At 34.2% G+C, this 24,021-nt stretch overlaps 1 protein-coding gene across 35 annotated transcripts in view; it reads left to right on the forward strand.

The window, feature by feature from the left end:
- Positions 1-24,021, forward strand: part of RIMS1 (regulating synaptic membrane exocytosis 1) — a 414,008-nt gene that overhangs the window by 162,751 nt on the left and 227,236 nt on the right. For 34 of the 35 annotated variants that reach the window (XM_036219329.1, XM_036219333.1, XM_036219350.1 and 31 more), the window contains one exon: positions 21,604-21,817. In XM_036219329.1, coding sequence (XP_036075222.1) covers positions 21,604-21,817 — 214 coding nt within the window. The remainder of the gene's footprint in view (positions 1-21,603; positions 21,818-24,021) is intronic. The other variant, XM_036219217.1, reaches the window with a different exon arrangement.

Here is a 24,021-nt window from a genome sequence, read left to right on the forward strand (position 1 = left end):
ACTTTGAGAGGGCAAAATTAATACAGAAATATCTTTGGGGGCTGTCAGCAAGATATTTAGAGCCCTAGCTCTGAAGAAAATGATGTGAAATACTCAGCAGTGTCTCTTTAAACCTATATTTCTCGGGAAGCATTTATATTTTTGTCATTCATTCCATTTTGTTTTTGTTTTTGTTTTTTAGCACCTGCAAAATTTAAACTGGATATTTCATCCTTTGTGTCTCAGCTCTTGTCACTCTAAACGTCTCTTGTTGTGCGAATCAGTATTGGCTCTTCATACAAATAAAATGCAAATCATATTCTTGCCAGAGCTAAACACTTATCTCAATGAAATCAGAACAAATACTTGAAGGTTAAAACTGAGATTCATTGCTTAGCAGAATAAAGAGAAGAACACTGAATGCAACATGAATTTTTCACTGAGATGAATTCAAAATATAAGCCAAAAACTCAGTAGAGATAAAAATACTTCTCATGCAAAATGATAGATTTTGATTTCTAGAGCCAGATATCAGACTTATTTCTCAGCTATTTTTCTTTCACATGAAATTTAATATGGAGCATCTAATTGCTTCTCACTTTTGAAACATGCCATATTAAATTTCACAGAAGAAAGCAATTTAACTATGGTATCCAGGTCAAATGACTGTTCAAAAGGAATAGTTTCCCTGGTCACCAGATAGAACCCAATATTCAACCCCATGGTGAGTGTGGAGTGGAGTGGCTGAGGATTTGTTCAGCGCTGCCTTTTACTATGTAGTAATTGACTTCCTTGGCCCAGTTTCCTCCTGTGTTAATGCTATGTGTCTATGAATATCACTCTTCAAGCAATTGCTTTGACTTGTAAAACAAACATCAGTATATTATGTTATAAAAAGTATTCTTTATGTGTCCATGAATTTAAAGTGCCCACAGATATTACTATGTTATAAATTTTTTTTACTATTCTAGTAACTTTTTTTGACAGAATTGGTTTCCTTTATAATTCTACATACTTTATGCTTAAAAACATTCACCTGAAAAATGAGTACAGAACACAAAAATAGTTCATAACTTCCAAGTCCTCTAGTGATGAAGGAGTCATACATGTTCCGACCCACTCTCCCTTGGCTGCTTATGTTGTCCCTTTACGCAAGAGACAGGGCCCTAGCTGACTGACTATACTAAAAAGATTCATAGAAAAACGTACCTACAAAGCACCAATCATTCACGTAACAGATGGTATTACATAGCTGATATCCACAGTTATTTTTATTTTGTTGATATATTGTCTTTTTGAAATCTAGGCAAAAACTAAAATAAATGGCATGTTACAGTCATTATTAGAGTGAACTGTTGTGTCCGTTGACAGGCCAACGTGTTGAAGATGGAAGGAAGGTAATGAAAGTGTACATATATTCTTTCTGCAGTTTTGAAAATTACTAGCTGTAAACAATAAACACTTTCAAAGGCTGTAAACTGAGTTCTGGATATAAATAACATAAGCAGTTGTCTATCACTGAAATCTTAGACATGAAGTCCGATGCTTGATGGAAGCTTTGTGATTGTTGTTACGCCTGTTAGTATTCTCCAAAAGGAAAAGTCCTGTGTGTTGGTGGGAGGAGATCCTGCCAGAGGGTAAAGTCAGCCCATTCCGAAATAATCTTGAGCGGAGGCTCACACTACTTTATGACATGTTCTCATGATGGCACATTTCTCTTTTACTTATATATATATGGACTCTGCTGAAAAGGAATTTCATTCTAGCATCTCATTCTTAACGAGGTTAAAAAATTATTGTTCTGCTTAACGAAGAGTAGAAGAGTAAAAACAGCATGTTCACGAGCCCCAAATCTATAATTCTCATCAGTTCTCTAGAAGTCTTTTCTGCTGGTGTCTAAATAGCACAAAGGTCCAAACAAATTTAAAGTCTACATCTATCTAATAACTCTGAATAAATTTTTGTTTTTAATTAGTAAGGATTATTTTTTTTAGAAAATTCTACACTGAAAGCTATTCTTTTTAGACTGGACTTTATAAAATATCTACTCAAATACTAAAAGGTAAAACATTTCTTTATGAAAAAATAAACAACCAGTGATTTGAAAAATAGAATTCATTTTGTTTATGCTCAGATGTTGTGATGTAACTTTAGGTGAATTTTTACAATCACTCATCTAAGTTTCTTGTGAATGTGTGACTTGTTTGTGTATAATTATATGTGATCTATTTTTCTTGTAATATTAAATATTTACTAGCAATTTTTTAAAAATTTATTATTTTTATGGATTGACTCATTTGAATCAATATTCATTATTTGAGAAAATTTTAAATTACATTAATCATTGCTGATATTTATTAAGTATTTTAATATGTGCCAGATACCGTGCTAAGCTTTACTTAGCTTATCTCATTTGGGTCTCAAAACAACACTGTGAAGTAGACAGTACTATCGTTCTCATTTTAGAGTTTAGAAAACTCAGTATGTTAGTCAGCTCTGGCTGCCAGAATGAAATACCACAGACTGGGTGGCTTAAATAACAGGAATTTATCTCTCACAGTTCTGGAGCCCAAGATCAAGGTGCTAGAGCTCCCTCTCCCTGGCTTGTAGATGGTGGCCTTTCACTGTGTCTTCACCTGTTAGTGTGAGAAGCTCTCATCTCTCTTACTCTTCCTATGAGAACAGTAATCCCACCATGAGAACCCCAGCCTCATGACCTCATGTAAGCCTAATTACCTCTCAAAAGGCCCCAAATCTAAATACCATCACATTGTGGGGTAAAGCTTCAACATAGAAATTTGGAGAAGACACAAACATTTAGCCCCTAACACTCAAAGCTTAAGGAGATGAATTTGCTTAATGTTACGGAGCTAGTAAGTGGTTAAAGATGGAGGTGGGATCACTTTATAAATTATATAAATACCTGATCATTGTATTATATACCTGAAACAAATATAAAATTTAAAGAAATAAAGAAGGAAGGAAGGAAGGAAGGAAGGAAGGAAGGAAGGAAGGAAGGAAAAGAAAAAAAGAGAGTAAACCCCACAGACTAGCTAAAATGATAGTTTACACTGATGTGATGACCTTAAAAAAATCCTCAATTTGACTTTTCTTAACCACCCTCACCACAAGCACATTCTCAGAGAACCGTGTAGCTTGCTATTCTCCTGGACCGCCTTGCTTATAGTCTGTTTGACATACAATAAACAAAGGGATCCTTTCAATTCTCAGCCTCATCATATCAGCTTGTCACTCAAAATCATGCAGTGACCTCTCATTCAACTTAGAAAAAAAACTGAGAATCTCCTAAATGGCTCTGAAGGCCTTCTTGACATCATTTGACTATGACCTTGTCTCTAATCCCTCCCCGCTCTCTAGCCTGGCTGCTCCAACTCAAGCTCTTTTCTGCCTTTCTTTTACACTCCCTCCTCTCCTCTCTCTGCCTGGAAACTTCCTCCCCAATCAGGCAGCTGCATTTCTCCACACCCTTAGGACTCTGCTCCCCACTTAGTCTCCCCTGACCATCCTGACTATGAACCATGCCCTGGCCCTGCCAGTGACTCTACTTTTTATTGGTCATCATAGCCTATAGCCCTACCTGATAATACTATATTATATATCCTTTTGTTAGTGTGTTTCAACACCTGCGTCCCTTAGTTGAATGCAAGTTTCCTGTTATGTTTGTGTTTATATCACCTGGCATGTAGTAGATGTTCAATCATTTGTTGAATTTATGAATTAATGAATGATGACTCTAAGTGGTCAAAGTTTATGACTCCTATAGAAATAAAGAAGCCTGATCCTCAGAAGTGCTAAGGACTGTGTGTGAAGTTTCCAAGTGTGGGAGTGGCATGTGTGAGTAGGTGAGGACTCAACCGTAAGTCTTACTTTATTGGTCTTTCTGTTACACTCTTCTACCCTCTCCTGTGGGAGCATAGAATAAGGAGCAAACCCTACTGTTCTGAAAGGGAAAAAAGTGATGAGAGAGAAATGAGATTTACTGAGGGTCAGATTTGTGTCAGATGTTGCACTAGGTAATTTTCTCTATAAGCCTAAGAGGAAATGATAATTATCCTCAATATACAGATGAGGAGAATAAAACACAGACAGATTAAATCTCTTGTTCATGATCACTCAGCACCTTACTGACAGAGCCTTTGTTCAAACCAAGCTTTTATCTGGCGAGATACCCAGGACATACTGACCTTGGATGATGAAACACTTATTCAGGACTTCATTAACTCCAAAGTGAAAGGAAGAGGATGGCTTCACCTTAGATAATAGTAAAGTTTTCTAGAATTTATGAAACAACTTGCCTCGTGCCCGTGTGCTTCTATTTACTATAAGCGTATTCAAAGCTAAAACAAAACCCAGAAACCTTTGGATTTTGAAAAGGATCTTTCAAAAACTATCACTCATGTATCTTTAAACCAAGAGTATTTATACATGAAGCCTGCAATACGACCATGTGGTGGAGCTGAAATGAAGTTTTTAAAGTAGCCTTTAAAATGTCTTTTTACACAGATTCTATAGAAAGGGGAGCAGCAGGATGTGTGCAGAGACAAATTAGTAGTGCTTCTAGCCAGGCTGTTCAAATTATTTTTAGGCAGGAGACATACTGTACACACCAGGTCTTAGATGTGAGTAATTAATATGAAATGTTACCTCTCTCTTTGCCTGTGGTCACACTGAGACTTCTTTATTACTCTCTTTCTTCCCAGTCCCATTCCTTAGTATCATCTCTCTAGCTGATTGTCCTTTTACTGTGAAAGTCTTTCTTGTTATGTTGGCAAGGATGCCTGTCCTTACAAAACTGGTAGGGGCTGCAGCTGCCATCTCAGAGCTCATTATGCAGAGGCCACTGTCACTTCCATGTTGTCACCATCTGAGACCTTGTCTTCCCTTATGTGATAGGCCAAAAGCATTTGTTTAGATTCTCTAGTGCCTATATAAGGAGTAGAGACTGGTTGCTCTAAAGGGCCTTTTGTTTGTCTACTACCTATTTACTGAGGACTTTTATCAATTAGAAGCCTTCTTCTAGACTCAGGGGAATCAAATCAAAAAACTAAAACAATACAAAGCAAACAGAAGCCAAGCTGGTGAAAGGGAGTGTTCAAAAAAGTATTTTCTATTCCTTCCTGCTGTATTTATAGCATTGCTCTGAAGTATTCTGGATCACCTAGCAAGGTTTAATACGTAGACACACGCACACACACACACAAACACACACTACACACTAAAATATTTAATGTGTTTGAAGATATGAACTTTATCAGAACACCAGAGTTTAGCTTTCTATAAATACCTAAGGGGAGATGGTTTCTATAACAAAAACGAACAAGAATTATATTTTTTAAAAAATTAAAAGTTAGAGCTCTTTTTGTTTCCTCACAGACCCTGCATTCTAAAAACCATTTAATATAACCTCTGCTTTCATTTGTGCCATGGATACAAAAGTCATGATCAAGGGCTCGGAATAGAGCAAAAAGAAATGAAAAAAGGCCGAGGGAACACTATTAGTATATGATTCCCATACACAAGATTACTGCATGTTCACATTGCATGTAATAGGACATATATAAAATAAATGAAATTTTATTTTAATTTTAAAATGACTTAATGTATCAATTCAAGTCTACCTTGATGCGTCAATCAATAATTGTCAGATTTCAAAAGTTGGATATGTGCTAGATGGGTATCTCATCCCTGATGTCAACAGAGCATGACCTAAATCTGAGTATATTTAACCATGAGATAATATAGTATTATAATTCTGTATCTCCTTCTGAATATGTGGTGATCCCTTCAGGGACAATTTTCATTGGTGTCACTCAGCCTGAGAAAGCTGAACAGTCCTCATTTGGTATGATTTGGTGAGAAAAGATGTACAACATGAAATAGAAAATGCAACCCGTGAATCAGTTTTAAAAAATAAAAACTATGCGATGTTCATGAAAATAAAAATGTGCCTACCTACACAGACTCTGGGAAGATTTGAAGCAAAATAAAAAGAAAGAGACATCTGAGCGCTTCTCACCACCTCCACCATCCGTGCTCTGGTCCAAACTTTCCTTATCTCTTACCTGGATTTTTGCAAAGTCTCCTGACTGATGTCTCCACTTCAATCCCTGCCCTCTCCTATCACAAACATGGGAACCACAGGGATCCTGCACAAATATAAGTCCAGTCATCTGATCTCTCTATTCAGACTGTTCCAGTGGCTTCCTGTTCACCTAGAGTAAAAGCCAAAGTAGCCTGAACTCTGAGACTTCCATAAGTTGTCACCCCACCCTCATCCCTCCTCTGCCTTTGCTAGGTCCTCTCCAGCCACACCATCGGGCTGGCTTTTCCTTAAATTGAATGGCTCCCATCTCAGACCTTCACCCTTTCTGTTCCCTCTGCTACATCTGCTGTTCATAACTTGCTCCCTCTCCTCCTTCAAGTCTTTACTCAGGTTTTACCATCTCAGTCAAGCTGTCCCTGACTTTCCCATTTATACTTTAAGAGGCAGGAAAATCAGTAGTAAAAACAACATTATTTAGCATTCAAAATTCTCTGATTATGGTAAAATATGAATTTTATTCTGCATAGCTACAATATTTTCAACTATGCTACTAGGTTTAACCCTAAAAGGAGCAAAGGACAATAAAACTTAAAGAGAAAGGAGAGGAGTAGATTTTTCTTTAGGACCAACAAAGTGTCTTTCCTGGGCCACTCCATCGAATAGCTTTCACTTAAATTAAACTCCAGTATTTACTGATTACCTAGTCTATGGGGCTTGATGCGGTGCTATTGAGCTGAGTAAGAGAGGATGGCACCCAGGTTTTAAGGTTAAGATAATCTATCAGAGGAGATTAATTAAATCCTCAAGAGAAATAACAACAGAAAAAAAGTGTAAAGTAGTGTATTACTCATAAAGGAAATACAGCAAAGTTTTCTCTTTCTGACTATTTGGTACAAAATTGATCAGGTTGTTGACCTACAGTTACATCATACTTAATTTGATGGGATCATTACAGTGACAAAAAGTGCTAGATTTTCTGTCCAGGGTTATGGTATAGTCTATTCAATTAAATGTAGTTCAAATTAGAGTGCCTTCATATTGCTCAAAGTTTTTTTTTTTTTTAATACATAATGCAATATTATCAAATGTAAAATGGACTATTTCTAGTTTTGTGTGCACTGTGATTAGTGAAAGTTGATTACGACGTATTTTTAATATTAAATATAGCATGATGGTAAGTTTTAAAAATAGACTTGATTATTCCCAAGCAGTAGCTGGTGAAGGTAAAGGAGGTAATCTGGAGTTGATTAAGTAGTGGTGAGGGTTCTGATCACATGTGAGAGATGTAGAGTACATATACATTTGTATAAATTAAAAATTCTTCGATAATCTCTTGAAATGTAGCTTCTACATTTGCAAAACCATTTGAATTATCTGCTTTATGATCTCCCTTTCATGGATGTAAAAGAACTTGAGTTATTTACAACACCTGTTATACTATTTAGATGATAGTTCAGTCTTAAATGCATATTAATGATGTGTTTTAATTAAAGGATGAAAACAGATGTCACCATTAGCAAATATAATGGGAAGGAAATTACATCTTGTCACTTGTCTTGAAATGCACTCCAGAATGGCTTAGAAATACTGTACCTAATGATGGCTGACTAATTCAGTATACTATGAAAGTAAGATCCAGGAAGCTTGTATTTCTCTGCTTTTAAAAAGTGAAAAAGAGGAAGCCTTTTTGGAATAAATTTCTTATATTCAATTAAAAATAAGATATTTGCTGGTGCTGCTTTTAAAAATCTGAACTCAGCCTAAACACTTTATTTCATGCTTCTAGATCCTACTTACATATTGCAATCTATTATATAATGTTAGATGTCACAGAACACGGACACCTTATCTGATTGTGTTCACTACTTTCTTTGTACATTATAAAAATAGCTAATATTTTACAGAGTACTTACTAATTGTCTAATACCTCCCTAAGTGCTTTACATATATTAGCTATTTTAATTCACAAATCAACAACCCCGTAAGAGGTAGAGCATTATCACCTCCATTTTACAGATGAAGAATAGGGTTCTTAGAATGTTAAATAACTTTCTAGGACACAAAGTCAGTAAAAGGAATAGGCCAGGAAACATTTTAACCCAGGAAATTAGACCCTAGAACCCCTGGGCTCTGCTATTGTCTCAAGTACTGGTGCACATGTGGGTTGAATCCAAAACTAAAGAAACATGGTACAGTCACTTTCTGAAGACAAGAAGCAGCTAAAGTATTACCCAAGTACATCCAAAGTAGGACTGACATATCTTCATTACCCCCTGTCTAGAGATAAATAGGTGATATGGAACCTAGATACTACAGAAGCATTGCAGAAGGACTAATAGAGAACCTGTTAACTTAAATGGGTAAACACTAAGCTTGACCAACAGAAGAACTTATCCATGGAGACAGACTCATTAGGTGTCTGAAAGTTAGGGGACATTGAACATCTCATTTACTCCCTATGGCTCCGTGATTTCTGGGAGACAAAGAAGTTCACAGAGCTTTCTGGGACCATTAACATTCTAAAGAAATTGTTCTGATCAAATATTACAAATGTAAGGTAATGATTCTTCGTTCAAGTTACAATGAAAGCCACCTTAGTCACCACATCCTAGATAATATTTTTTCATTCAAAAGAATAAGCAGTAAATTTTGATTAACTCACTAAAAGAAGGTACATTCAATGTGCATAAATTTATCAGACATTAAAAGTGGAAGGAAAAACAAACTTTTGCATGTTAAGAAATTTCCTATACATCTTTCATTCACCCACTGTTTCAGAGCATTGGGAATACTTATGAATTGGGGAATTACATTTTTCAGTTTAAAATAACTTAATAATCCCCTTTTTTAAAATTCAGATTTTAGAATCTGCTTTCTTTTCTCCTGTTTATGCGAATTAACAACCACTGTAAAAAAAATGCTGACAAATTTTCAGACAAAATTACATATGTCACCTTCAAGTCATTGTATCCTAGATTTTACAAAATGAATTATACTGGTGGGCTCACCTTTCTTTCTGACTTTCATTTTATAAGATGACCTTTTTGCCCCTTTATAATAGTGTATCGATAGCTGATCTAAGTCACTCATACTGATACCTATATGCCAGGAAATCCTGCCAATTATAGCTCCTTCCCAAAGTTATCAACTGAGTGTACTCAGAGACTTAAAAGCAAAGTACTTTCTTCCCTCATATATTATCTATGTCAATGTATAATAAGAATAATAGCTCACATTTATTGAGCTCTTAACCATGTGCTAGACACTGTGCTAAGCACTTTACATTGATTATCTCAGTTAACCCTCCCAATGATCCTAAGAAGCTGCTGTTAACGCCAGTTCCTAAATGAGGAAACTGAGAAATAGAAAGGTTAAATAATTTCTTTGTGGCCTTGAAGCTAAGAAATAGAACTAAATCCGATCCTGAGTAGGCCAGCCTCAGACTTGTGCCTAAACTATTATATTTAATCCCATCCAAAAAGTTTCTTTTCGTAGAGTGAAGTTGGTTAATTTTTTTTTCTCTTCCTATAGTAATAAAATATAACTGGTCTGGTGAAAATAGTCACGAATACAGCAAAGTGGGGGTTAGAGTGTGTTGTGCATTCCAGAAGATGCAGGCATGAACTGATTACTGAGCCCTGGCTTGATCATCTGTGCAGACACTGCCTACTTCTACATTGTCAACACATGGAGTTTGCCCTTTCTGTATTAGGTAAATTGGAAGGATCAAATGGCACATTTTGGAAAAGTTTGGATGGAATGTAGTTAGACCTATTTAATATTAATGAATTACATATTTATCATACATATGATGCCCACATTACCTGTTAAATTATTAAAAAATTAACTTCTCTCCTTTCTACAATTTCATTCTTAGTTAATATACTACTTTATTGTTCCTCTTCCTTTCACTTGATTTCCTTCTCTTGAACTGTGCTGTGAATGAGATAACCTGTATGTCAGAGTATTAAAATAACTCCCTCTCGGGCCAGATTTTCAGTTTTAAACATCTGATATGTCTCAAATATTAGGAAGCAGTGATATTGCTCCGTAATCTAGAGATGGTATTTCTAGGACCTAAGACACAGCTTCTACACAAGCCTCCAACATTAGGAGCACAGAGAAGGTGTTTCTTGGGAGATAAAGTGGAACAAAATATTAAATGTATGCTTATGGGCCTCTGTGTTCTGAGATGTCTTCATTTAATGCTTACTCAAGAGTGGCCTCCTATGGTAAATTGAAAACAGAATTAAAAATAAATGCTTGACTGAAGTAACAGGCTTTAAAACACTAATAGCTAATCATCAGTTATGCTCTTATTTTCCCTAAGTGTCATCTCTCAGTGCTTTCAGAACACTGTGGGATGCTGATTGGATGAACTACATTTTTAACAGTGCTAAATGGAGGATGAAAAAAGAAAGAAAGAAAAATATACAACAAAACCCTTAATATGTAATTTTTTAAAAGGTATTTAGAATAAGGGTCCTCCACAAAAGAGCAGAAATTACAGCACTTTATAAATTTCTCTTGTGTTCTTTTCCAGCCATCTCTGAAAATACATTTTTTTCTGATAAGTTATACCCCCTATTGATTGTACTAATTTTCTTTAACACACTAGATGTTTTAAAGAAAAATAGTTTAAATAACTATGAAAGCATTAAATATAAAAATAAAAACCTTTAGTGCCATCTACTGGACATTTGCTATAAGTAAAAAGTATACTTTTAAAAATCTATAGTTTTAGAAACAAAGTGAAAAATAATTTTTTAACTGTAGTAATTTTTTAAAAATTACTCAATAATATCTGTGATAAATATATATATTACTGGGATGTTTAGAATATGTATGCATTCTATATATAATACATATAACTTTTTGAGGGTAAACTTTTTTTTAATATAGTTTATTTTTTGGAACAGTTTTAGCTTCACAGCAAAATTGTGAGGAAGATACAGAGATTTTCCATTTATCCCTTATCCCCACACATGCATAGCTTTTCTCATTATCAACACCTCCCACCAGAGTGGTACATTTGTTAGAACTGGTTAACCTACACTGACACATCATTATCATCCAAAGTCCACAGTTTATTTTAGGGTTCACTTTTAGTGTTGTGCATTCTGTGGGTTTGGATAAATGTATAATGACATGTATCCACCATTATAATATCATACAGAGTCGTTTCACTGTCCTAAAAATCCTCAACGTTCCATGTATTCATCCCTTCCTCTCTCCTAAATCTTACTACGATCATTTTTAAAACCTAAAAATAGTAATATGTACATGTCTGTGATTTATTAAATTTTAAATTTTAAACATTGGTGGATATCAGATTAAAATATGAAACATCATATTTAAAATTTTTTCAGCATGTTTTCTTAACAGGCAGTACCAAAATTTTTTCATTTATGATTAAAATTTAGTTTTATGATGAAGATTATTTTTTTAATCAAGGGAAGTGAAGGACATATGAAACAATGCCTTTATTTTCAAATTTAACCTTACTGCAGGGCTCTCCTCAGAGAGAGAATATGTGACTGAGGAGTTCTAGACTCAGACATTGGTCACCTCAGGTCTAGTAGAATTAAGAAATTAAAGAACTAAGAAATTTGACATAAATCAGAGGGTTGTAGCAAAAGTGGAAAACTGACTCTCACAACATCTGTTCCAGACTCCTTCTAGGAATGAAGGAATTATATATATATATATATATATATATATAATATAGATAAATAAACAGAAATCTAAAACCTAAATTTCATGGACTCTTTTACAGCTAGAATCCCTCTTTTTATTTAGGTACCAGCAGTCAGATGTACTTCCATGAGACTTGAAACTGAATTAAATGGAGGGTCACAGCAGCACACTGTTTTTTCCATTTTTCTCGTCTCTCTGGTGGGCTTCATGTGTCTCTGGTCGTAGTTCCCGGATCAGAATACCTCACTTGATGTAGTAAAATACTAGCACCGTCTGTTTGGACTGATTCTTCAGCTTCCTGATTGATGAACTTTGAGAAGCTGGTTTTGTACTTTTTTTGAGGGGTAGGGGTGGGTATCACTCCTGGAGATGGACCCAAGAGTATGCTCTTAGCCCCCTTCCAACAATTTTGTAGCACTGAATTCCTTTATTTAATCTTTTTTGCTTAAAAGACTGTGATGTTTATTATTTTCAACTCAACTCTGATATAAGGGACCATTATTTCCAATTATCGTTAAAACAATTAGTCATCACTGAAATGTAGGGGAATTTATTGTCTCTGTTACAGAGGAGAATCAAAGAGACAATAAAAAGGGGACAACTGTGTTTTGGGCCCAAGAAACCATTTTTAACTATATATATGTTTTCACTTCACAGTCATTTATGTATGATTATTGGGCTGACATTTGTCAGAACATGTAAACTGGATGTTTATTTGCTGATATGCACAGGTAATTTGATTTCATCTACATTTCTGAGCAGTTTGGGAGCATTCACAATTATTTTATTATTATCTTAGCATGTTTTTCCATTTATTTGCTTTAGTACTTCTATTACTAAATTACTATTACACGTGCCATGTTTTTATTATCTCAGAGAAAAGTCCAAGTTCAGAATTATCTAGGAAGCTGTTTTTGACCAGCTTAGCCAAAGACATCTGCCTGATCATTTCACCCAGAATTATTACCCTCTACTGAACAACTTTCATTCTTTGTCACTTGCCATACATTACTAACTTATGTTTACATACAGCTTACTTTCTGAGTAAACTTTGCGTTCCTTGGAGTCAAGAACTGTGCTTTATTGTTGAGGTTAGTGCAAAATTTTCGACAATAGAATGTGATGTCAAAATTTTTAAAAGTAAGCCTCCAATCTATCAGGCTAGCAAAATATTTGTTTCAGTTATTGTCAGGGTTCTCTCCTGGACGTTGTCCAGGTCTTTTGGAAGCTCTTAATCAACACAGCATCCTCAGAAGAACTCTCCTGGCTTTAATCTCCATGTCATAAACTCCTTGGGCCCTTGCTGGTACTCTGTTCTATGTGTTTTCTGCTGAGGATGGGAAGGAAAACCCTGGCCATGTTTATTGTTCTCAGTACCTATGCTTTCTCACCATTGTATACACAGTCCAGAGAAATTCTCCATTTGAAGTTGTCACATACAAACTACTTGGGTCTCTGCCCCTCTCTTTATCTTGGGGAAAGCCCTCACTTTCCTTCAGGACCTGCTACTTAAGCTTTTGAAACTTCAAAATACTAGCCCCCATCTCCTCCTCCTGCAGTAAAATCTAGCTTAGACTTTGCAGAGGTAGCCAGAAAGAAGAGTAGAATTGTCTTCTTTTAGCTTCTGAACACTTTGGGGACAGAGAAAGGAGAAACACAAAGTAGAAATAGGTGAGGTGGTGCTATGCTAAATACAAGATTTCACTGAGTTCCACATTAGCATCTTTCTGTGTGCTTTATTTTATAGCAAGTGATCAACAAATACTTATTAATTTGTAAACATGTCATTAACCATTTCCTGTTTAAATTATTGATTTTGCATTTATAGGATGATATTTCGTTTTGTGGGCATTTAAAGAATGCTGCTTAACTTTTTAGGCATTCATTTTAATCTCCTTCAGCTGTGCCATTTTTCACCCAAACAACTTGTTTACAACAGAGTCTTGGAGTTTCTTGAATTGAGTGCACAGATATTAAAATTATGCAATGATTATTGAAAATTGAAACAATGGAAAACATCTAGGGAGAAAAACGAGATTTCTACATCAATGATTTTCTTTTGATAGCATTGCATATTTTATAACACTCTCCATTTTCTATGTAGATAATTTAAATCTGCAATTTGTGATCATAGATTTTTTTCGACCTAGCTAATCAATAATAATATATTGTTAATTTTAAAAATTGAAATGTACAAATAAATTTCACAAAAAGACGTTACATTTGCAGTCCTGCATTTACTGTAATACCATATAATAAAATATGTATTTCCATTTATTATTCATAATAGAACACTGTCATATATTTGATATGGATTAAAGCATTAAAGCATCAGATACAAAATATAAATATGCTGTTTATGGTTTCAGTACGAGTATCCTGATTCCAAGGACATATTATATTGTGAGGACAGCATCTGACAGTACAAGGTATCAGAGTAATGTAAGGGGAATACAGATTGAAAAAGGGCATTAGGGATAGATTTTAAGAGACAGTTTAGTAGAGCATTGCAGAAGGTTACAAAGTAGGTAGATTTTGAGGAAGTAGGGATAATGAATGTGGTTCTTCTCTCCCTCCCTGCCTTCCTTCTTTTTTTCTTTCCTTTTATAATGTCCGTTGCTAAAAATACAGAGCACATTAGGAAATGAGTTGGAGAGGCTGACAGGGACTTTAGTTGGACTTTTCTTTCAGTGCAGAGTAAGCGAGTCCTATCTGTAACTAGAGGAAGAAGCACATGAAGAATGATATGTGAAGATGTAAGAGAGATTTGGCTTGGGAAACAACGTAATCTTTCTTCTCTATTCTACTCCCCTTTGGGATGTCCAAACCAGTAGTATAAATGTGGTCTATTGCCAAAACTAAGAAAGAATTTTGAATAGATGTGAGAGGAGGGTATAGATGGGTGGAAGCCACCCAGAACTAGCATAAAGTGGACCTGGTAGCTTGGAGTAATACCTTTGTGAATGGCCTCATGAGCTATGCAGTAAAGCACTTGATAAAAAGCTATCCCAGTCCACTTAGGAACATGCCCCTAGGAGAAGAACACTGTCCCCTGGTGGCTCTCATCCTTGGGAACTACCCTGTGGCCTGGATTTTTCTCCTACTTTTGGTGAGACTGAAAGAGTACTCCTCTCTAAAGATGTTTCATGGAGAGAATGAGAATCTAGAGACCTCAGCTCTACACCTCAATCTGGAAGCTTCATCATACCAACTCTCTGTGACCTATTGAAGAAGGAACTATTGCTGCTTGCTCACCTATCATAGCCAAGGATACCCCACAGTATGAGATGCATCAGCATTTAGAAAAACAACACTGACTTCACAAATCATCGAAATAATATTTTGAGTCTTTCAGGAGGACACAGTAGTTTGAAGCCAATTTGAGAAAAGAGAAATGGGAATAAGTACTATAAAGAAACTGAAAATTAATGGAAGTTATTTTGGGCAACCTCAGAGGTATTGCAGTTTCCATTTCAGATCACCATAATAAAGTGAATATTGCAATAGAGCCAGCCACACAAATTTTTTAGTTTCCCGGTGCATATAAAAGTTACATTTACACTATACCATAGTCTATTAAATGTGCAACAGCATTATGTCTAAAAAAAAACAATGAACATACCTTAATTTAAAAGTACTCTATTGATTAAATTAAAAAAATGCTAACTATCATTTGAGTCCTTCAGTAAGAATTGATCCTTTGCTGATGGAGGGTCTTGCTTCTTCTTTGATGGCTGCTGACGATAGAGTGGTGGGTGTTGAGGGCTGGGTGGCTGTGTCAGTTTCTTAAAATAAGACAACAGTGAAGTTTGCCACAGTGATTGACTCTTCCTTTCACAACAATTTCTGTGAAACATGTGATGCTATCTGATAGCATATTATCCACAGTAGAACTTCTCTTAAAGTTGGAGTCCATCCTCTCAGACCCTGCCACTATTTTAACAACTAAGTTTATGTAATATTCTAAATCCTTTATTGTCATTTTAACAGTCTTCACGGCATCTTCACCAAGAGTAGATTCCATCTCAAGAAACCATTTTCTTTGCTCATCTATATAATAAGCAACTCCTCATCTATTTAAATATTATCATGAGATTGTAGCAATTCAGTCACATATCACACTCCACTTCTAATTCTAATTCTCTTGCTATTTTTACCACGTCTGCAGTTATTTCATCCACAGAGATCTTGAACCCTTCAAAATCATCGAGGAGGGTTAGAATCACCTTCTACCGTACTCTGTTGACCTCTTCCATGAATCATGAATATTTTTGGTGGCATCTAGACTTCTGAATCTTTACCAGAGGGTTTTCAATTCACTTTGCCCAGATCCATCAGAGGAATTACTATCTGTGGCAGCTTTAGCCTTACAAAATGTATTTCTTAAATAATAAAACTTGAAAGTCAAAATTACTCCATGATCCATGGTCTTCAGAATGGATGTTGTGTTAGCAGGCATGAAAACAACATCAATCTCATTGTATGTCTCCATCAGAGCCCTTGGGTAACCAGTTGCATTGTTATTAAGCATTGCTAGTTTGAAAGGAATCTTTTTTTCTGGATAGTAGGTCTCAAAATATTCAATAAACCTTGTTGGAAACAGATGTGCTGTCATCAGGCTTTTTTTTTTTTTTTTTTTTTTTTTTACATTTGTAGATCATAGGCGAGTAGATTTAGCATAATTCTTAAGGGCCCTAGGATTTTCAGAATGGTAAATGAGCATTGGCTTCCATATAAAAGTCACCAGCTGTGTTAGACCCTAATGAGAAAGTCAGCCTGTCCTTTGAAGCTTTGAAGCTAAGCATTGACTTCTCTCTAGCTATAAAAGTCCTAGATGGCATCTTTTTTTAATATAAGGCTGTTTCATCTATACTAGAAATCTGTTTTTAGTGTAGCCATCTTCATTAATTATTAGAGCTAAATCTTCTGGATAACTTTCTGCAGCTTCCACATCAGCACTTGCTGCTTCTCCTTGTACTTCTGTTATGGAAACGGCTTCTTTCCTTAAACCTCATGAACCAACCTCTGCTAGCTTCAAACATTTCTTCTGTAGCTTCTTCACTCTCTCAGACTTCATAGACTTGGACAGAATTAGGGCCTTGCTCTGGATTAGGCTTTGCTTTAAGAGAATATTATGTCTGGTTTGATCTTATGTCCAAACCACCGAAACTTTCTCTATATCAGCAGTAATGCTGTTTTGCTTTCTTATCATTCGTGTGCTCACTGAAGTAGCTCATTTAATTTCCTTCATGAACTTTTTCTTTGCATTCACAACTTGGCAGTTTGGCAAAACAAGCTCTGCTTTTAGCCTGTTTGGTTTTCAACATGCTTTCCTTACTAAGCTTCTAGCTTTTGATTTAAAAAGAGAGATATGTGACTGTTCTTTTACTTGAACACTTAGATACTGTTGTAGGGTTATTATTGGCCAAATTTCAATATTGTTGTGTTTCAGGGAATAGGAAGACCTGAAGAGAGGGAGAGAGGTGGGGGTCTGGCCAGTCAGTGGAGGAGTTAGAATACACTCAAAATTTAGCAATTAAGTATACTGTTTTATAATGGCGCAGTTCTTGGTACCCCAAAACAATGATATTGGTAATATCAAAGATCACTGATCACAGATTATCATAAGAAACATAATAATGATGAAAAAGTTTTGAAATATTGCAAGAATTGCCAAACTATGACAAAGAGTGAGCAAACACTGTTGGAAGAATGGCACCGATAGACTTGCTCCATGCAATATTGCCAGAAACCTTCAATTTGTAAAAAACACAATATCTGCAAAGCACAATAAAGTAAGGTATGCCCGTATTGAGCAGCAGTAATGGTGCTGCTCTATAGAAGTTTCAAGGCATGAGTTCATCTATATAGCTTTTGCTTTTTTGTGGTCAGCTTTTTTTCATGTACCATCAGTTAGCTATGATCAAAAATTGATATTGCCTGGTAGTTAATGCTTTCCTGAGTCCAGAAACACTTTTATTTCCAAGTTGAATCCATATTTATTGTCATACTTTATATGAGCTCAATGTAAAGTTTGAAGTATGTGAATTTAGAATGATATATTCAGGTAGGAAGTAAAAGCAAAGCCCAAGACAAAAGTAGTTTCCTCATCAATAAAGTGAAAATAATAAAACTATCCTATTTCATACAGTTATTATGTGGCTAAACATGCATATCTTCTTAAAATTAATTAGGTGGTATAATTGGTCAGTTCTATTATATATCTTAATACTGTTAAATATTCATTTTAATTTTTATGGCACTCATTTGTTTTTCAATGATATTTGATGAGATAGAACTATTTTTTCCTCTCTTTAATATGAAATATTTCATATTTAAAAAGATTTTATGTAACACATATGTAAAATATAAAGAATATGAATAAAAGATTCATCATGCACCCACCATTCAGCTTAAGAAATAAAACATTTCCAGTACTTTTGATGCCTAGAGTTGGAAAAATTACATATCTGCATGAAAAAAGTTGTATATTTTCCCATCGATTAGTCTGTTGGACAGATATATACATATATAATTCCTCTATCATTATTTTTGATCTGTCTGGTCTGTCAATTACAGAGAGAGGTATGTAAAGCTATCCTAATGAAGATGGATTTCTCTGTCCTAGTAGTTTCATCGAACTTTTGGCTTTATTGTTATTACATGCAATCAAGTTTAGAATTTTCATGTACAACATGAAATGAATATTTTTTTAATATTCAGTTATCCTTTTTATCTTTGGTAATGTTTTTTTTTTGCTGTGAATATTATACCAATATGTTATTGTTATTAATATTTCCCTGGAATATTCTGTGTCTTTATTGTTTAGCTGTCTCTAAACCTCATTTAACTGGATCTTCAAAATCTGACCTGATGAACTCTGTCTTTCAATGGTGCTGTAGTCCATTACACTTACTGTGTTGTGTTAGATTCCTGATGTGTTGGATTGCTTCTACCACCGCCTGTCATAGTTTCTAATTGTCCTACACTGTCTATATATGTTTATTTGTTTGTTTGTTTCAATTCTTGTCTTTTTGGATTAATTTTTTTCATTCTATGTTTTTACCTCAACTGGTTTGGATAGTATACACTCTATTTCATCTACTTTTGGTAGCTACCCAACTAAAATTTTATTTTTAGTCACTTATACAAAAGTTAAAACATGTTCTCGGTCACAGAGCCTCAGGACATGTCCCAAGGACAGTTGTTAACTTTAGAGCTCTGTTATGTCTCTAAATCATTGCCCCTATTTTATTTTTCTCCTTTGAGGATCTCTATACTTTCTCCTCAGCTGAAGCATGAATTAAAAGTTATCCTTTTAAATATTTTTTTCCAGCATATTGTAGCAGTAGAATTTTTTAGGATATTTAGTTCTTAGTATGAACTCATTTGTAAATTGATTTTTTTTTCCTTAAAATGGAATAAGAAAAAATATTTGAATATATAGGACTTCTCCACTCAGCAAATATGTATTTGCTGCTTTTAAGGAGGTATATGTCTTCACTATCTTGCTAAACTGCATTTCCACTTCAATTTATAGTTTGGTAGAAGAAAATTGTCATTTACAGAAACAGTAATGGTATGTGGTCAAAAACAAAACAAAATAAAACAAAGTACCTTGTGAATGAACAAATGAAATGCTGTGAGATTACAGTAGAGTGAAGCTCCATCTCAGTGATCAGTATCCTGCACATATAGATTGTATGAAAGATTTTCTGAAATAGATGCCCTTTTGATTAGGCCCTATAAGGATGGATAAAAGTCCCTCCTGTTTGAATTTCAGAAAACAGAAACTTTGATTTTCAAATCATTATATCTTAGTATAAAGTGAATACTGAATCAGGAGTTGTCACACTGGCCCACAGACCAAATCTGGCTTGCCAAATGTTTTGGTAATAGTTTTATTGGAACATAGCCATGCTTATTATTATACGTATTATCTATGCTACATTCATGCTACAACAGTAAAGTTGAGTAGTTGCAACAGAGATTATATGGATTGAAAATTCTAAAATATTTACAATCTAGTCTCTTAACCATAAAGTTTGCCAACACTAATTCTACATCACGTTCTATATTAAAGCATAAGTTTAGCCTAGCTTTCTCCTCATTTATATTTATTTAAGTAGATTTGATTTGGTGGTTCTCACAATAAATATTTATTAATGGACTCTCTCTATGCTTAGAGCTTATTTCTGTTTTTTTTTTTTTGATTTGAAATATTTCCTTACTCCCACTCTTTAATAATTATTTTCCTTGATAAAAGCTTTAAGATTTCCAGTGATATTTTATATGGTTACTTTTGAAATAATTGTTAACAGTTCTTTTCTATCAACTTAGACCTAGGTTAAAGTGGTATTTAAACTACAAGAAATTTAATATATCAAGTAACTTCAATAAATTAATCAATTAAATCAATTAATTTATTTACTCAAATAATCAATTAATAAATTAAACCTTGCATTTGTTAAATAAAATATCACTATATCCTATGAACTGAAATTAGCTGGGCTTTAAATTGGAAAGGATTTCAGATTCCAAACTACTTTATGTGCTAGTATAAGTAGGTATAATTATGTTAATCAACTAGGAGAACAGAAAAGGGATTTCAGAATTTGAAAAGTAATCATTACAGTTTTGTTTAAAAGCTGTTGATGTTAAAAGGAAGATAAGAAATCCTAGTATTTGATTCTATTCCCAGGGAGTACCAGTTCCCAACAGTTATCTTAGATATGGAGATCCAATTTACTGCCCGAATTAACAATAGCATGTGTGTACTTTGTTCTAGGCAATACCCACATCCAGCAAACTAGTTCAAATACACAGATACGTTTAATTAGCCACTTCCCAGGAGTTCCCCTTCTGTTGTAATAGCCAATGACTGACTATTGGCTGGCCTAGGACCGCTCTCAGTTCTCATTAACAAAACTAAGGCATCTTTTCACTGGACATTAACTGGATGTCCTAATGTTCCATACAGATTAGCAAAAGGTTTCTATTTGCAGCAATTTAAGATTGAGGGATTTGGACTAGAGGAGGGGAAGAGATTTGAATCATATTCAATGTGAATATTCATATGGGAAATGGTTTGTCTCAATGAGTTTGGTTGTCCCACCACTAGTAGTTATCAATAAAAAATAGTAGCAGCCCTCATACATACAACATGGTAAAGATCAAGCAAAAGTGAGGTATGTAAAAATCTGAATGTTTGCAAGGTGTGATTTAGAACTTTTAATGTGATTCAGAAGAACTAGCGAACTCAAATATAATGTGTAAGGGAACATTCTGTATATTGTATGAAATATTTGATGCAAAAGTATATCGTGTTTAGGAATGGGGGTGAAAGGAAGGTGCTTATGGAAGACAGATTGTCCAGCAATGAAATCTACTTCCATGCTTAAATAATGGGTCACAGAATTAATGTACTAAGACAAACTTTTGAGAAATAGTCATCAATATTAAACTTAGAATAAGCTAGAAAATATCAGAATACATCCTTTGTAGTTAGGCTAAGTATTTTGCATAACTTTTGCTTCACTTATACATACCAATGAGCATAATGTGTTGAGTCCCAGTTGAAATATTTGGAAAGCCAACTGTCTAAAAGAAGCAGAACTGTGCAATAGATATAGGATTTTTGCTATTGAGAACAGTGATTATACAGACTCTTCTTATATATGGTTCAGTGCTAGTAAGAAAAACTGGGACTAATAGAATACATGCTAATACACTTTCTTACCTTGAGATTTGTGGGGAAGTTGATTTGTATGTTTTGCCTTAGTTCAAGTAGCTATACTTCTGTTAGGAAAAAAATCTGGTCTTCCATCATTTACTTAGTTTGTTACCATTTTCTCTTTTGCCAGGAGATTGCATCAACAGTTTGAAAGCTATAAGGAACAAGTGAGGAAAATAGGGGAAGAAGCGCGGCGTTACCAGGGTGAGCATAAAGATGATGCTCCGACTTGTGGAATCTGTCATAAAACGAAGTTTGCCGATGGGTGCGGCCATCTCTGCTCCTACTGCCGTACCAAATTCTGTGCCCGCTGTGGAGGCCGCGTGTCTCTGCGATCGAACAACGTGAGTATTCCCTGAGCTTGAGAGAAATTCTGAATGTGGGTATAAACCTGTATGCTTCCCAAGAAGAAACAACATAAATGGATTAGAAAGCAGACATGTGCATAAATGTAACATCAATATGCCCCTGCCCCATTTTGGATTTTTGTTTTTCTTAAAGTTCGTAATAGTGAAGTAGTGATAATAAGAATTCATAAAAAGATACTTTCTTTATGTGTGTATCTTAATAAATGATTCCCATTCAAAACCAACAGATTACTTGTAGGAGTAAATTTATTTTTGGAAGAATGTAGTAATGTAGATTTAGAAACATGAGTTGTAAAACTCTCAAAAATTATGGTCAATTCCTGTAAAAAACAAAACAAAATCTAGTTTCTGTGACATTTGTTTCAGATTGAATAAAGGTAAAATGCAAGGTAAACTGTGTGGCATTAAATTTAACCTAAAATAATAATATATAAAACAATGATTACCTTCTATAAGAGTAATTTCATATTTATGATCATGTTAAGTAAACATAGTGCTGTTTGTTTCATAGAAATTATTCAGATATTTAAACAGTATGTTAAAAGACTTTTATTTTTATGTAGGGTTTTTTGCACTTATTTCCTTCTCTATGACATGCAGTCTCACTTGATGCAGTTTCCTTAGTTGGCTTAAATAAGGGCTACTCTTTCATTATAACAGTGCTTTAAATCAATTTTTTGAGGCAGTAAGATACTAATATAAAGGACTCAATATTATAATTTATGAAACACTAGATTGATTTTAATAAATATTTAGTTTTGAACGCATTTTAATGTTGTACTTTACTATATCCCCAGTGTTAGTACAATGGATTTATTTATAGAGATGTCTGGGTAAGTTTTTTTTTGATATAGGTCTGCATTGTAATATAAAATATTTTTATTTTAAAGTCAGATTATCATATATCTAAAGAATTTCATTTGTAGAAGAATTTCTATATTATCTAATCAAGTATAGGATTTAACTTGATATAAAATTATATTTAAAAATAACCTGAATGCTTTAAGCATTCTTGATGTCTTCCTAACTTGGAAAATCACAGTTAAAATTAAAGTGAACCTCCCAATCAACATTGTATTCTTTGGTAGTATGTTTGTGTTGTAAGCAGGGTATTCTAAAAATCTCTTCCAGTGGAATTAAGACATTCAGTAAAACAGGTATATTTTTATACTTTAAGGTGAGCCTACTATTATCTTTGTGGTCTTGGGAAGATTATTAACTTCTCTGAACTACAGCTTTCAACCTATGAAACTAGATTGTAAGAATTACTCTGTGTGGTTGTTATGAGAATTCAATTAAAATTAGGTCTTTACAATATGCATATTTGTTTTTTTCTTTAGGTTTTATTCTTATGGGCATATAAATTTTCTGTTCTCTTTCTAAAAGTTATTTGTTTTAATTAATCCTTATGTGCTGCCTTAAAGCCTTTCTAGAACCACCTTGGGTTAAGATAGTGCCTGGCACATAAAAAGTGTACAAAACCTATTTGTTAATTTTCCCTTCTTTAGTATTCTTAAATATACTGCTTTGGAAAGAATTCTCACAGATGAGACCTGGAAATTATATTCAAAATATTTAACAACCTGTGGTAAGGTTACTGTCCAATCTGAAAAAGTGATGGCAGTGAACATGAGGGCACAAATTGGCTAAGTGTTAATGCTGGCCGAATGCCCATAGTGGTTGAATGTGTTTAACTTCTCATTATAAATCTAAGACAAGCTAATGTAAATATAGTTAACTGTTGATATATTAAAATTATTAGGGTCAAACTCATGTTTTAAAAAGGAGAGGTGATTAAAGGAAATTGAGCTAGCAGGTAATGCTTTGGAGCTATCACCTTGGCCTAATGTAGTTCATCCGCCTTTAATCAACCCATCCAATCTTGGAAAAAATATTCAAAAGAACAAAATAAAAGAAAATACAACTTAGAATATTTCATCTCGAATGTAGGACAAAAAATTATGTAAAGTTTTTTCCTATGACATTGTAAATAGTGAATTGTATATTACAAAAAAAAATCACTTGTGGTTAAACTATTTCTATAACTTTTTGTTTAATTATTTCCTCTCTCATTTTTAATTATTACAAACATTTTAGATTTTTCTAATTTGTAACTATATTTAAACAAATTTGATAGTTATTCTTATAAATTATATACATTTTAATATATTTTAATAATA

The sequence above is a fragment of the Rousettus aegyptiacus genome, unplaced genomic scaffold (assembly GCF_014176215.1).
Source record: "Rousettus aegyptiacus isolate mRouAeg1 unplaced genomic scaffold, mRouAeg1.p scaffold_m13_p_1, whole genome shotgun sequence".
Classification (NCBI taxonomy): Eukaryota; Metazoa; Chordata; class Mammalia; order Chiroptera; family Pteropodidae; genus Rousettus; species Rousettus aegyptiacus.